This window comes from Sceloporus undulatus, chromosome 6, assembly GCF_019175285.1.
Source record: "Sceloporus undulatus isolate JIND9_A2432 ecotype Alabama chromosome 6, SceUnd_v1.1, whole genome shotgun sequence".
NCBI classification, from domain to species: domain Eukaryota; kingdom Metazoa; phylum Chordata; class Lepidosauria; order Squamata; family Phrynosomatidae; genus Sceloporus; species Sceloporus undulatus.
Window position 1 is genome coordinate 107,233,051 of NC_056527.1, and position 16,426 is coordinate 107,249,476.

The 16,426-nt window shown below is 41.6% G+C and overlaps 1 protein-coding gene across 1 annotated transcript; it reads right to left on the reverse strand.

Moving 5' to 3' along the window:
- Positions 1 to 57: 57 nt before the first annotated feature.
- On the reverse strand, positions 58 to 15,287 carry IZUMO1 (izumo sperm-egg fusion 1). The gene is made up of 9 exons (XM_042475715.1): positions 15,056 to 15,287; positions 13,289 to 13,363; positions 10,889 to 10,972; positions 9,138 to 9,158; positions 6,942 to 7,022; positions 6,596 to 6,696; positions 4,449 to 4,599; positions 2,306 to 2,477; positions 58 to 380 (listed from the first exon to the last, which is right to left on the reverse strand). The coding sequence occupies exons 1-9, from the start codon at positions 15,285 to 15,287 to the stop codon at positions 281 to 283; spliced, it is 1,017 nt and encodes a 338-aa protein (XP_042331649.1). The 3' UTR covers positions 58 to 280.
- Between the last annotated feature and the right edge of the window lie 1,139 nt (positions 15,288 to 16,426).

Below are 16,426 nucleotides of genomic sequence, written 5' to 3' on the forward strand. Positions count from 1 at the left end.
GATATGTTGTTCTGGTTTTTTTTGTTTGTTTTTTTACTCCTTTATGAAACTAACAGGTTTGTTCAAGCAGCATCAGAGGCCTTGTATGGAAAAAAATACCCAGTAAGCCTGGCTTCCCGAGAAATTAAACATAATTCTCTCCAGTACAGCCTCAGCAAAGTCTTCATTTAGTACAATATATCCACTGTCTTTATACATTAATAAATGAATGAATTAGAAGAGCAAGTATAATATAAGGAGCATTTGACAAATATGAATCTTCTTGAGCATAGACGAAATTTCACATTTCTACCATCTCTGAAGACTCACTCTCACTCTCTTTATCTTCTTCTTCATCTTCCTCCTCATCTTCCTTGTTCTTACGACGATAATAAAACACGCTGTAATAAAAAGAGGCTGTGAACAGAGGAGAAGATAAACTCTAAAATAACAGATTCCAAATAATTTAGCTTCAGAGAACACTTCCAGTTCTGCCTGGTCTCCCAATGAGACCCTGTGCATCTGCCCAGTTGTCTTGCAGATGATTCTGGGGAATGTTCTAGGGCAACTTTTTTTGTAGGTCTCTAGTCCTGTCTCCTGGGATTTACTGTTAATTTGAATGAACAAGTTTATCTATGCAAAGCAATGGGAGGGTTAACATGGGTTGTTGTTGGCTACCCTCGAGTTGGTTTGGACTCATGGCAATATCTCCAAGAATCCCTATCCTCCACTGCCTTGTCCAGATCCTGCAAGCCCTTGCCCATAACCCCTATGATTGTGTCTGTGCATCTGGTTTATGGCCTTTTTTCTACCCTCCACCTTTTCTAGCATTATTGTTTTTTCTAGTGATCTGTGCCTTCTCATTATGTGGCCAAAGTACAATAGCCTCAACTTGATAATCTTATGCGCGGTACAGACAGCCCAAATGCGCTGTGCTCCTGGCGATACTAAGGTTAGGGAGCACACACCAACCACACAATCCCTAACCCTGGTACATGTGGAGGGGCACCATGATTGCATGGCCCTGCTCACACATCGCACTCGTCGGTGATGTCACAGCTGCGAGCATCCAAATGGCACTGCGCAGTTGTGACGTAACCGCACCATCCTACAGTGCTTTGCTGCGTCACAGCTGTGCGGCAAACAGGAGCTGATTCTAAGTGCTCCTTTTTGCTGCAGTGGTACCGTGCCATTTGGTTGCTGCGGTAATTCTGCGTAGCAAAGGGGCAGCTCCAGCCTGCCTTTTGCAGGCAGTGTCTACCGGGCCCGAGCTTCCAAGGAGATCCTTGGTCTGATCTGTTCAAGAACCCATTTTGTTTGTCTTCTTGGCTGTCCGTGGTATCCTAAGTACTCTTCTCCAGCACTATATTTTGGCTAAGTTAATTTGCTTTCTGTCTGCTTCCTTCACTACCCAGCTCTCGTATCCATACATGGTAACTGGAAATACAGTGGCCTGGACGATTCTGACTTTAGTGCTCAGTTGCATGTCTTTGCTCTTCAGTATCTTTTCCAGCAGTATTACTTTCACAGCTGCCTTTTCCATTCCTAGGGTTATTATAACCTAGCTATAACTTTGCAGTTCAGCTCATTAAAGAGGGGAATTCAAATCTTGTTCCTACAAACCTCTACATTTACTGCAGGTCCCTCTGCCTTAGGGTTGCCACGGTTTTGGCGGTACTGGGACGCATTATTCCTAGCCATCTGTCTTGGAACAATGCCAAAATGTCCTCCATTTTGAGCATGCCTAAGAAACATGCGTTTATATTAATGCTTTTTAAAATTATTAATTTTTAAAGTTGTTTGCGTGGCCTCCATTTTAAAAATATGTCCTACATTTGGGGCTAAATTTTGTCCTACATTTTTTAACATTTGTTTGGAGGTTGACAGTTATGGCAACCCTACTCTGCCTGCTTGTTCTTCATCTCCCTATTCCAATCTGCCTTTAGGGCTACTTACTTTATGGGCTGCTTATTTTTTAGAAGTGAGATTCCTTGGAGGAGGGGATCATTTGGGCAAGAAAGCAGCAGATGGGGGAAATGTTTAACTTTTATCTGCATCCAATAATCTCTCCTCCAAGCTTTTCCAAACCACATTCCACTAGTTTGCAAAATTGCTTTTCTACAGTATTTAAAGTGGGGATGAGGAGGCATATATAAAAAACAGGAAAATTGCTAATTCTTCATTTGGGAATGTCCCGCCATCCATCTAGGGTGGATGGTTTTGGATACTATGTTGTTTGCAAATTAATGTTTAACAGAAAAGAAGGGTGTGGTTACTCTCATTTTCAGTTATGGGGCTACATGTGTGTACAAACAGTGAGACTCACAAGCCAGCAACAACCAGGAAAAGCACCCCTCCGGTGCTCCCAATCACTATCCAAGCTGTCCAGTCTTCTTGGGGAGGTGGTGCCCTGGAAGAAACACCCAAGGCAAGGGAACCTTCCATCATAGTTATATGTGGACGCGTGAACCAAGTGGTCTTCCCAACTGGAGGCAACACTGAAGGCGGGAAGAACAGAGAGATAGTAGATGTATGAGTACGAACAGAGCTTGTTGGGAAGTTGGGGTTGTTGATTTTTGGACTACAACTCCCAGCATCCATCCCCAAACTACTGTGGCCACTGGAAATTCTGAGAGCTAGTAACTCTTGCAAGCTTTGGCTAGCAAAGAGGAGTTTAGGGCTCTTGTTTCTGGGATGGAAGAGAACAATTTTTTTTGTTTAATCTGTGATCTTAATTAATCAGTTAATCAACTAAAAACCTTTTCAAAGCTATTTCACAGACATCCCTCATTAATAGGGCAGCACATTGTTGTTAACTTCTACCAAGTTGGCTTCAACATGAATTAATATTATTATTAACCTTTATGTAGAAAGCGCTGTAAATTCACACAGCGTTGTACATACAATCTTTTTAATTAGACGGTTCCCTACCCTCAGGCTTACAATCTAAAAAGACACAACACAAAAGAAGAAGGAAGAGGTGACGGGGAAGGGGATGAGGTCCAGCAGTTCTTCTCTACCTCCGAGGCCTGGACCAAGGGAGATGGACTGGAGGGAGGGCATGGATTCTTAATGGATGGTTAATCTTCCAGGCAGGCCTCTTGGAGCTAGCCTGCCTCTCTCTCCCTCAAGATGGAGGATGGAGGGCTTTTCTTCTTCCAGGCAGGCCTCTTGGAGCTAGCCTGCCTCTCTCTTCCTCAAGATGGAGGATGAAGGGCTTTTCTTCTTCCAGGCAGGCCTCTTGGAGCTAGCCTGCCTCTCTCTCCCTCAAGATGGAGGATGAAGGGATGAAGACCCTATGAATAAGAGACCCTGCCTGGGCCATATCTTCCTGGATTGAGCCAATCCAATTGTCTTCCTTTTTTCCCTACTACTTTCAACTTACTTTACTGAGCATTATTGTCTTTTTCAGTGAGTTGTGTCATCTCATGCTGTATCCAAAGCCTCATAAGGGACTACACATATAAATAAATAAATAAATAAATATGCAAGTTTTGCTGTTGGTGAGCACCCTATTAGGCATTCTACCTTAACCCTCAGATCACAGATATATATACATATGTCGAAAAACCCGTGGCAACATTTCAGCAATGAGTGGCTTAGCCATGCCCTTTGCTGCCATGCTCCACAGTCAGTGTTCAATTCAGTATGTGCAAGAAGGGGCTCTATACGCAAATTTATGTGCACTTGCAGAGCCCCTCCATACAAGAAAAGAATTGTGATCATTCCTTTGGGGGAGGAGAATCCAAACAACACATGTCCCTACAGCTTCCCTTCACATGCAGAGTGAGCATGGCTGTCCATATCTGGGCTGGGGCTATCTCCTACAGATCTGTGACCACTACTCTGCCGTTAATTCTTTCAATGCATGATGATGGGTTATTGTCTGAACCTCCCCAGCTGAGTCAGTCTATAGTCTACAGTACTAGGCTCCACTTAGTCTAGTACTGTCTACTCCAGGCCTCTTTCAACCTGGTGTCTGGCGTGAACAATAACAGATGCACATGTGTCCCTCAAAACCTCTTTGATCTGATTATGTATCATGATTTAAAAAAACAACAGAGAGTGGGAATTTTAAAAATGCAGCTATTGCTGGGATAACAAAATTCAGGATAAAAAAAAGGTCCTTTGGATATCTAAAAAACCCCAAGAACTACAAATACTGCAACCTCCAGCAATATTTGCCCTGCCTGTTAGCTCCCTAAATCTTCATCCACTTTCATATGTATAATAGTTTTAAAGAAAAAAAATACTGCTTTCTTTGTTTTTGGATCAAAGATGGGGAATGTGTGGCCTTCCAGATGTTGTTGGTCTGCAACATCCTTGATCTGGTAATCCCCCACCCCTGCTGTAGATGGTTCATCTAGATGTTGTAACTCCTGGCTTCCATCTTGGAAAAGGCCTTCCTCCCCCCGCTCCATGTGAAAGTGATAGGGGAAGCATCCTCAGCCCACGGTCACTTCACTCACCTACTACATGGAATTCAAGTCGGCTGGCAGGATCTCCCTCCGGATCCAGCATTTCACACCGATATCTGCCTGTGTCATTGCTGTTTGCCTCTTTCTTCACCAGAAAGGAATCTTTGCCAGTTGTCATCACCTGCTGTTTGCCATTCACCACCTGAGGAAAGGATAAGGTTGAAATGGAACAACGCTGTCCAGGAAGAACTTGTTCCTTGTGTTGTTGCTGTGTGCCTTCAAGTGGTTTTTGACTTATGACGACCCAAAGACAAAGCTGTCATGTGGTTTTCTTGGCAAGATTTCTTTCTCTGAGATTGAAAGAATGACTTGCCCAAGGTTACCTACTGGGTTTCCACGACTTGGTGGGGATTTGAAGCCTGGTCTCCAGAGTCCAATGCACAAACAACAGCTGGACCTCCATATCCACAGATTCTTTATCCATGGATTCAACCACCCATGGCTTGAAACATTAAAAACAATATAAATTCCAAAAAAACTAACCTTGATTTTGCCATTTTATACAAGGGACCAGGGTTAGTTGCCCAAGGTCACCCAGTGGGTTTCCCTGGCCAAGCAGGGATTCAAACCCTGGTCTCCATAATCACAGTCCAATGCTCATACCACTCTACACTGGCTCTCCACCCATCAGAATAACATCTGTTTGTCTAGGTAATAAAATATGAATTAGGGAGAGTCACGTCTACACGTTTTGGACCCACAGGACCAGCTCAAGAAATTTTGAGATTCACATAGTAAATGGTGACTCCCCATACAGCCATGCATGTCAAAGTGTACAGTATCCAGATGAAGATACAAGTTATTTTGTCACATGAGACAGAAAAATCCCACAAATACTTCCCCAGCAGTAAAACCCCCTTCCTTTTCTGTGTTGTACTGTATACAAATTAAACAACACTTTGCTGTCCTTGCATGAGACATCAAATATGTCGCTTGAAGCAACCACCTCACCTGTAATGGAAGGCTGGCTTCAATAGCTTGTCTTCTTTTAAAAGTGAGAGCCAGCAAAGTGGGCAACATGTTTTCATCTGAGAACCAGAGAAGCAATTCAAAAGCCATGTCCCTCCATTTGGACCATGCCCTTTAATGAAAGGGACCCCTTCCATCCTCTTTTAAAATGATTGAAGCAGCAACTCTTGTCAAAGCAGACTACTTACATTCCTTCTGTTTTTTTCAGCTAGAATATGTAATTAAAGGAAGAGCCTGCAAAGTTTTCTTTGTAGACTATAGTCTCTTTCTCAGTATTGTTTTCAAAGAAGTAGCTGTGTTCAGTCTCTTGCAGCATAAAAAGTAGGAGGGAGGGGGAGCAGAAAATAAGGAACATAGCAACACCTTTAAGACTAACTGGTTTTTGTTTTTGCATGAGCTTTCATGGCTGTAAACCCACTTCTTCAGATGTAGTAGAGAGTGATTTCACAGTACTGTATTAGTATCACTTTAACTGTAATAGCTTTATCCTATTGATTACTTGAATTGGCAGTTTAGGGAGGAATACTTAGAATTCTGGGAGTTGTTATCCAAAAATGTTGGAAACCACATCAAGTTACTCTGGGCAATTTTCTACAATGGTTCCTGGTTCAGCCACTCCCTTTCTCCCTTCTATGTTCTCAAATTTGACCCTGTCGGACAAATTTGGTGTTTGGGCCAGAGATTCCTCATTCTGGTGCAGCAGAACAAAGACCCAAGATGACTTAGGCTACACCCACATTGGGGAAATAACCTGTTTTGGCCCTGCTTTAACTGCTCTGGCTCAAGGCTATGGAATTCTGGGAATTAGAGTTTGTTGTGGGCCCAGAACAGAGCAGTGTCCGCTCTAGGCCCTACAACAAACTCCCAATTCCCAGAATACCAAAGCCTTGAGCCAGAGCAGTTAAAGTAGGGCCAAACTGAGTTATTTCCCCAATGTGGACACAGCCTTTGTTTAATCCCAACTCAGACATGAAGTTCCCTTGCTAACACTGGGCCAACCTATCTGAGAATAAGAGAAGGGGGAAGAAGACACATATATTTCTAAGCTCTGCAGAGGATGGAGAAGATCAAAATGTAAATTATAAATATGTAACTTCTTGGAAGGAGAGTACTGATTAACATTTGGGGGGGCGAGAAGGGGGGATGAAGCTGGCTGGAATACAACTTACCCGGTAGAATCTATACATCTTCATACCATGGCTTGCTTTGTGCCATCTCAGAGCACAGTCCAGAATAAGATCTTCATCCATTTCTACTTGTATCCTCCTCTCTGTAAAATCCATCAAGATCTATTCCACTGCCAGGCCTCACCAGCTGCTATGTTAAATCTGATCTGTCAAATCTTAAATCAGATCAAACCAAATCTTAAATGGGATTTAGGACTTGCTTTCTGTCCCCACCCGAGCCAAGTGGAGAGTCCCTGGATTTAAGCCCTCATTCTTTATGTCACACCTCCCATCGCACCACCTCAGAACAAACGTTTGCCCATTTTGCTTGTGGTATCCAAGGTCTCACCTCCACAATAAATGCCCTTGTTGCACGAGTGGGAGCGTGTGACACAATTGAAGCAGTTGATAGAGACATACATCATTACACCTGTAAGGGAAGAGTCTTATCAGAAGAGAACCAGAAAGTGTGAGGACAGGGCTCAGTTTGGAAGAATAGCAGGTGTCTGGGCACAGAGGTGACAAAAGCAGGCAGATGGGATGAAGCAAGAGGAAGCAGTCTGCCCTACCAGATTGCTGTTGTGTGCCTTCAAGTAGTTTCCAATTTATGGCAACCCTATTACTGGGTTTCCTTGGCAAGTTTCTTCAGAGGGGAGGTTACCATTACCATCCTCTGAGGCTGAGAATGTGACTTGCTGAAGGTCACCCAGGCCCAATGGGTTTCCATGGTCAAGCTGGGATTCAAACGCTGGTCTCCCAGTGTCTTAGTCAAATGCTGAAGCCACTACACCATGCTGGCTAGGATTACCTTTTATTGGACTACAGTTCCTAGAATGCCCTAGCCAGCATAACCTTTATAACCTTACAAATCTAGAGTTGGGGTAACACATTGGGAACACTGGCCAGTCTATAGACTGGAAAATATATTAACTAGGCTATCGTTTCCCTATGAGAAATATACCTTCTGTACCTTCTAGGGCTGACAACAGGGCAAAGCAGCTCTTACCCCTGAAATCAATATGCTTCTGAGGCTTACAGTGCATTTCAGCACAGAGGGAAATGTGCCATGCTCAAGACTGTATGTGTATGTGGAAAATTCAAATGAAAAATTTATATAACTAAAAGGTGTATACAGTCAGCTCTCTGTATCCACGGATTCTTTATCCATGATCTCAAGCATCCATGGCTTGAAAATATTCAGAAAATATACATTCCAAAAAGCAAACCTTGGTTTTACCATTTTATATAAGGGGCACCATTTTACTATCTTGTTGTATATAATCAAACTTTAGCATCCACAAATTTTGGTATCCATGGGTGTGTGTGTGAATGCAACAGTCAAGAGTGCCTGTTATCAGCTCCGGCTGATACGTCAGCTGCGCCCTTTCCTGGAACGGGGGGACCTCGAAACGGTAGTACATGCACTGGTAACCTCAAGACTTGCGCTCTACATGGGGCTACCCTTGTGCCTAGTCTGGAAACTTCAATTGGCGCAGAATATGGCAGCCAGATTGATTACAGGAACAACTAGGAGTGACCATATTACACCTATATTGAAATCACTCCACTGGCTGCCTGTTCGTTTCTAGGCACAGTACAAGGTGTTGGTCATTACCTTTAAAGCCCTCCATGGCTTGGGCCCAACCTACTTAAGGGATCGCCTCCTTCCGTACAATCCGCCCCGTACCCTCAGATCCTCTGGGAGGAATTTGTTGCAGTCCACAAAGACCAGATTGACGGCGACCTCCCAGAGGACTTTTTCCACTTTATGGAATGGCCTGCCGGATGAAATCAGTCAAATTGCCAACCTTGAGAGCTTCAAGAAAGCTATCAAGACGGATTTCTTCCGGCAGGCCTTCCCGGAATAGATCCCGGCCATGTAACGCTCACCCCACAGACATATACAAATTAAGACTCTGCCCACTGTTATTTTATTATTGTAGTATTGTTTTTAGATTTTTATCTGTAATTTTAATGGATGGAATTGTTTAAATCCGTTTTTAAGGGGGGGAATTGTATATATTGTATTTTTTAAAGGTTGTACGCCGCTTTTATTGTGGAAACAAAAAGCGGGATATAAATTAAAGTTTTATTTATTATTATAAACTCCAGCGGATACCAAGGACCCACTGTATTTTGGGGGAAATGTGCACATTTTAGTCAATGGGAAAATGTATAAAATGTGTATTAGAAAAAAGTTTATAAAAATGCATACTTTGGGGAAATGCATACCAAAATATTCATGAATTATATGTGGGAAGTGTGGGAATAATTTTCACAATGTAGTATGAAACAGACAGGACAGCAATCCACTGGAAGTATGAATTATGCAACAAAAAAGGAAATCGACAGATTAAAATATCCTTACTTTGTAGTAGGTTTTTGCTCACATTCCTGAGTATATATTAATGCTACTTTCTTTCCCTCATCCTTGTAGTCAGACTCTGACAACAGTAAATTATGCCAAGGAGATGAAAGCAGGCACCCAAAAACCTCCAGCCCATATCAGGTAGGGACCCTCTTCTCCATCCAAATGAATACTCACCACACTCATTGCTACAATGCACTGCGAAAAGAAAGGGAAAAAAGAATGACATTTGAATCCATGCAATTTCATGCCTTCAGTATCAATTGCCCAGTTAGGGTCGCCTGGTTAAAACACATCTGAACTGGCCTCTATAACTGTCCTTTTTCTCAGCAGTTTGATCTGGTTGCCATCCATTTAATTAGGAGAGGGGGCAACCAGAGGAAAGCCGTTGATTATGATCCTAGCGTACCAGCATGTTTGCATAGGAGAAGCCAGTCCTCCATAACAGCAATACAAGTAAAAAAGGCAGACACAGCAATTTTGTTAGGTTTGAATATGTGATTTAAATCTGAGGATTCATTATGAAGGCCTCAAGAGAAGTGAACTTGGAAAGTTATGTTTGGGATTAATTAATTATAGTTATTGGCCAAATTCTTCAAAAGCTGTTTGTTACAGTTACAGTTATACTTTTATAAAAGTAATAACAGTAACCTTTCTTTTGGAAACTGACTAGAATTATTGTTGTTGTTCTTGTGCACCTTCAAGTCATTTTTGACTTATGGCGACCCAAAGGCAAACCTAACACAGGGTTTTCTTGGCAAGATTTGTTGCGAGGGAGTTCCCCTGAGGCTGAGAGTGTGTGACTTGCACATGATCACCCACTGGATTTCCATGGCTGAGTGGAGATTTGATCTATTCTTTGTCACATTATGGATGTTATGTAACTGACCACTTATATTGGGGGAGAAGAGGTCAGTTACAGTGGTAGGGAGGCCTGGTGGCGCAGTGGTTAAGTGCCAGTGCTGGAGCCACAAGGTTGTGAGTTCAATCCCAGGAGCTCCAAGGTTGACTCAGCCTTCCATCCTTTAGTAGGTCAGTAAAATGAGTACCCAGTTGTTGGAAGCAATTAGCTTACAGATTGTAAACTGCTTAGAGAGTACTGAGTTCACTATTAAGCAATATAGAAATGTAAATGCTCTTGCTAGTGATAGCTCAAGGGTGCATCTACACTGAAGAAAGAATGCCATTTGACATCACTTTAAGTGCTGTAGCTCTATCCTATGGAATCCTAGGGTTTGTAGGGTTTACAAAGTCTTTAGCCTTTGTGGCCAAAGAATTCTGGTGCCTCACAAAAGTACAAATCTCAGGATTTTGTAGGATGGAGCCATGGCAGTTAAAGTTGTATCAAACTGCATTATTTTATAGTATAGGTACACCCCAAGAAAGCTCGCAGCTTTGTTGTTAAGTTGTTTTAAAATTTCCTCAACAACTCAACACAAAATACCAGCATCCCACTTGTGCTCTATGTCTCTTTCACCTAGGTGCACATGCCCGTTTTCCTGGAACCTCTATGCTTCCAGTTCTGTCCCTCCAGGCTGAACCCAGTTCTTTGAATTTCAAAAATGGACAACCTTATAAGATCAGCAGGCTTCGCATCATTACATCACCAAGTGCCATCTCTCTTGTCTCATTGACACTGTGATATAGGAGACCTAGCCATCCCAACAGATTAATAGGAGCCATTTTGAGGCATAAGTTTGTTGAATTAAAGCTATTAATTCTCAGAATTCAATGTGAGAATCACATCCCAGCCCCAAAGTCAAAGGTCTATATGCAATAATCATAAAAATATCTGTTTCTAAGCATGTCATGAATGACTTTTCCTCTCCATGACCTGCTTTTTCACATTTAACAGGATTAAGAAAATGGGCATCCCTCTACCCCAGAAAACCCCCCCCCCCTTTTAAAAGTTATTAATTACAACATACGCTTTGTAATTGCTGGCATGATCTCCTGAAAAGTAGTTGTCAGTTTCTGAAGGCTCCAGTTCACCTCATTAAAAAGCTGCCCATCTGCAAAGGGCAAGCAAGAGTCAGGGCTGAGGGGCATAGAAGATGAAGTACGCGATTTAAAACTTCTCCTGCTATTCTAAAAGAGCACCTTCAAATACACTCATTAGAGTTAGAGCACCTGAGGAATCTGATCTTTGTGAACTCCGGTACAAATTGACCTAATCCTCAAATCCCATACAAATGTACAGATCAGAACATTACTATCCACTCCCATGCCTTCCCACTCCCCAACTCCTTTGTACAGCACCCCAGTTCCTTTATACAGTTTTCAGCTAAACTAGTTGGGTCCAAATTAAATGCTTGGGGCCAAAATGCTTGGGACCAGAAGTGTTTCAGATTTGTCTTTTGGATGACATATTAGACTGGTAACAACAATACCTCTTCCATCCATTCAAAATGCTGTTCATGGGTTCAAGTGTTCTGTTCAGGCTCAGGGTGAAGAGCACCCGGGATAATAAAGGACAAAAAAAGAATGATTTCAATGGACCACCTCACTCCAAGTTTAAGGTCTGGAGTATCCAGAGGCCTTTTACATTTCTATAGCCCCCGTAGGAAGCCTTAGAGCCAAGGTGGGGATACAAGATTGAGTGTCCCTTATCCAGAAATCTGAATTTGAAATTATCCAAAATCCAAAACCCTAAGGCTGGCCTATCATTGGGGTTTCTTGGCAAGACCTTTATGATGAGTGAGCACATGCAAAAGGGAAATGGATCCAAAGTGGGCATTCACGCTAGGTTTTTGTTCCGAGGAGATGCGGATTGCCGCACCGATGTATATAGGGAACGTTGTTCCCATTACGTTTTGTGTTCCCAGATATGAGTCGTTTTATCCCTTTTATTATTCATACACATGATTGTTTCGGGATACAGTGAAGCCGCCTCCATTCCCTTGAATGATACAGAGCAATCTGAACCAATTTGGTAGCGTATTCACATTGCCAGAGATGTAGATCAATGCAGTTCTTTCAAAAAGATGTGGGGGAAACACAGGGTTCATTCCCACTTACATTTAAACTGGTTTGCGATTCGCCTTTGCTCCGTGTTGGTAAATCATTTCAAAAAAAGTCCATCGTTTCCAGTATGAAAGGGGATCTTTTCATTATCCCCTTGTAATTGCTTCTTTTTTGGTTTGATTGTGATCCCCACTAGTTTGTGCTGCTTCAAAATGTATGTCAATCATCTGTGCATTATCAGTGATGTAAGGGATGGATATATATGGGGGATATGGGGGATAGATATATATATATATATATATATATATATATATATATATATATATTATTGAAAGATTCAATTCATTGGTTTTGCAACTACTTGCCTCACTATGGAGTTTATCAGACAAGGGAAATTGGAAGTACAGTATAATCTAATGGCAATCTGAACGCAATCATGGGGTTTAATGTTATTGCGTGATAGACTACCACATGGAGTTTCGGGCAATGGGAAGCTATTTTCTGGCAATGGGAAGTCAGTTTGAATGCAATTCGAATTCACGTAAATTCGCTGAACTAGCAAATTCACGTGAATGCATTCTGGCCCCACTTTCTTTTCATTCAAAATTAAGAGAAATTCCTCCCGTGTGATAAACTCCTATGAGCTGCTGTTGGATTGCCTGGGTAATTGCAAGTAGCTGCAAAACCAATGCATTTAAAAAAAAATTATAGAATATTCAGTTCATTGGTTTTGCAACTACTTGCCTCACTGATTGCAAGTAGTTGCAAAATCAATGGATCAAGTCTTCTATAAAAAAAAAATTAAATCATGCACCCAAGAACTAGTATCAGGAAAGAGTGGGGGGGGGAGGTTGCGTTTGTCTCACTTCATCACAATTGAAACTGATCACAGTAGGTTCGGAACCGATTTCAAATGGGAACAACGGTCATATAACCTGATCAGCAATTCACTTTAAATCCTAGTGGGAATACGGCCACAGTATTGAATATCCCGGGTTAAATGCCTCCAAATTTCCATCCATTTTGATGGGAATAAATAGCAATATACTATTTTGGAAGGGCCACCAGATGGCACTATTCACTTTTTTTGCAAAACAAAGCACCTGCAGTATCATCAAGACCCACCATCTATCTTTTTAACTGGACAGGCAAAGCATTGCTAGTCTGACATACTGTACCTTGGAGGAATATGTCCTAAAAAGCTAAACATAGATTCACCCTTTGTTTAATACATTTCCATGCCTATGAATGCTACGTGTGTGTGTGTGTGTGTGTGTGTGTGTGTGTGTACCATTCAGAAGGAACCAGTCTCTCAAGTATTCCATATGGCCATTCGGTATCATTCATTCAAGCAAGTTTTCTACCTTCAAAGTCATTTTCCATTATTCGGTTCATAGAGCGTTTGAAGTGGGTGGCAAGTATTCCAAGTGTAGTTTCATCTGAAGACAATGGAAGAGAGTAAATTTTTTAGAAGGAGAAACTAGTTTCCTCTGTCCCTTTTTTCTCTTGTAAACTTAAACACAAACAAACCCACAACTATATATTAGCATTTCTTTATATCTAGTCTAATTCCCATTCTACATCAACAACCTGTCTATCTTGAACTGTCTTGTGAGTGTGTAAACTGGGTGACCAGAGGTCTTCCTTTTCCAGAACATGTCCTATGTTTCAACCTTCTGTCCAGGAGGAATTCCAAAATGTCCATTTTAAGCATGACTAAGAAGCATACATTTATTATTATTATTATTATTATTATTATTATTATTATTATTATCCTTTATTTATAAAGCGCTGTAAATTTATACAGCGCTGTACATACAATCTTTTTAATCGGTTCCCTGCCCTCAGGCTTACAATCTAAAAAGACACGACACAAAAGGAGAAGGGAGTGGTGGAGGGGAAGGGGCCTCTATAGTAGGATAATACATATAAAATACATAGCAATACTTATATACTTTATATTTATATCATAGTGTTTTTAGGTTTTAATTGGTCATGTTCTAGATTTTTCTCAAATGTCCTTCATTTTACAGTGCCTTCTCCTCCTTTGCAGTTAGGACATCTGGTCACCCTGTGTGTAAGGTCAAATTGGCTTAGTATCTCTGAGGCTCCTGCCACACTTCTGAATTATTGCTTTAATTAAGTTTGCCCTGCTTTATCTGTCATGGCTCCATCCTATGGAATCCTGGGCTCTGTAGTTTTGTGGCACCAGAGCTCTTTGACAGAGAAGGCTACATCTCTCATTTAACTATAAATACAAAAATTCTATAGCATTGAGCCATGGCAGTTAAAGTGGCATCAAGCTACATTAATTCAGCAGCGTAGATGTAGTCCAAAATATTTTTCCGCCCAAAGCAAAGCAGAAAAGCTCACACCACCTCTCCAAAATTTAGAAAGTTATGTTTATGTTCTTTTGGCACCAGAAGCAGAAAATTACCACTGCCTCCCTGGCAGTGAATACAAAAATAACAAATGAAGGCTGGAATCTATTCTTTTTACCTATGTGTTGACTCACCATTAAACAATTGATCAGTCAATCTGTTCTAGTTGCAGCTAACAAAACAGGATGTGTGTGTTGTGCAATTAGTCTCTGAATAGAAAGCTTTTACCAGCAACTTCCATGAGCGATGAACTAGAGCCCTTATCGTCATCAGCCTTCCTGACTGTTCAACATGCTGGCTAGGAATGATGGGAATTGTTGTCCAGCACATTCTGAGGAGTTTATGGAGATATCTGGAAACAATTACTGTCATAGGCTGCATGTACACTGCAGAATTAATGCAGTTTGACATGCTTTAACTGCCATGGCTCAATGCAGTGTGCATAGCTCATTTCTGCAGTGTGGCATCAACTTTGGGCTGGCCTCAGCATCTGAAATATGCCATAGATTTAAACTGGGCCTCTATAATGTAAATCAAAAGAACAACAGAATGAATGCAGTTTAATATTAGGACATGTGCACACTATAAAGCAATGCTATAGAGTTACACCTCCAGTGCTTTTAAAAAAAATCATTGCTGGGGCGGAGGGTCAGGGTTTGGTCCTACAGCCCCCCAAATTTAAATTCCACCCAAGAATTTAGTTGTCCTGAGACCACTGAGGGGGGGTATGTGGAATGGATGCAGACCTACCAATCATAGCCATGTACTTTTCAGGATCTATGCGTTGATGTGACAGGCCCTCTATGGTATTGTCCACAAGCTCCTGCAGTTTTTTTTTAAGGTCTGGCTCCGCACGGAGTTTCCTCTCCAGGAACTCATTTTTGAATTCATCCTTAAGTGCCATGGCATCCTTGCTGCACTTCAGGCAGCTGTGGGATCCAGCAATCATTTGGGCTATTAGCCAAAACACTAGCCAAGACATCAGTCTGTGTTGTGATTGCCAGCAGGAGGCCTTGGAATGATCAGAAATGAATTGTCATTCCGGTGACATCACAAAGCTTGCATGCTCACAGTCACAACCCGTTGGAAGCACTGGGTTGATTTCCATTGTCCCCAAATGGCTGTGATAATTCCATGAAGAAGAAGAAAGCAACAACAAATATGAGCTGTAGCAGTTTGAGTATCAGACTGTAACTCCGGCAACCAAGGATCGAGTTCCAGCTTGGCCATATAAACCCACTAGGTGACCTTGGGAAAGTCACATGCTCTCAGCCTCAGGGGAAGGCAATGGCAAACCTCTTCTGAACAAATCTTGCCTAAGGTGACCCCATGATATGGTCACATAACAAACAACAAAAGCAATAGATGTATTGTAAAGCAGAGTTGATCCCTACTTTCACAATGGTCAAAGAGTAATGATTTGGTGCTAAACATCAACTTCCAACTACTCCCAAATTTTCTCAGGTCTTGTACTCGAAATACTTTATTTTGTGAAAAATGATGGACGAATGTGTAGGTATAAGTCTTCTGCCATTGAAAGATTTTAACACAGACTGAGCAGATGTCCTCCTTTCTTGGGATCCCAAGCCTTCTGTCCAGGAGGAATTTCAAAATGTCATTTTCATTTTGAGCCTAAGAAGCATGAATTTACATTTCATGTGTTTTTAGCTCTTATTTGGTCATGTCCCCCATTTTTCTTGAATGACCTACATTATGTGGTGCCTTGTCCTCCTTTGTGGTTATGACTTATGGTTACACTGTTTTAACATAACTGAGAGAGATGGAGAGGAGGAATGGAATAAGGCTGAAAAGAGTGGAATAACGCTGTGACCAAACTGTTAACTATTCTGTCAGCTATCATATTTTGTCTATAAAAAAACCCTTCAGAATTATCACAGAAACCAGTGTTTGATACAGTATTAGGTCTGACCTGTGCAAACCTTCAATTGTATATTTTAGAATTAGTATATAAACATTGGCCTTCTGCCCATAGGAGTTTTCAGACCCAAGGTCAACTATGTGGGTTTCCTCTCTCTCTCTCCCAGAAATTACTGAGACAGGCAAGGGTTCATTTCTCATGTCTATTTTGATGGTCATCAGTCTTAGGAGCTTATTGCATTT

Bases quoted from the DNA above. Each gene is read 5' to 3' on its own strand.
- IZUMO1 (XM_042475715.1), bottom strand. From the start codon at position 15,287: ATGTCTTGGCTAGTGTTTTGGCTAATAGCCCAAATGATTGCTGGATCC. The intron at 6,697-6,941 runs GTGAGACCTTGG...TGGATTTTACAG, and splicing joins CAAGGGCATTTATTGTGGAG to AGAGGAGGATACAAGTAGAA. The intron at 381-2,305 runs GTGAGTCTCACT...TTTTTATTACAG, and splicing joins TTCCTGGTTGTTGCTGGCTT to CGTGTTTTATTATCGTCGTA.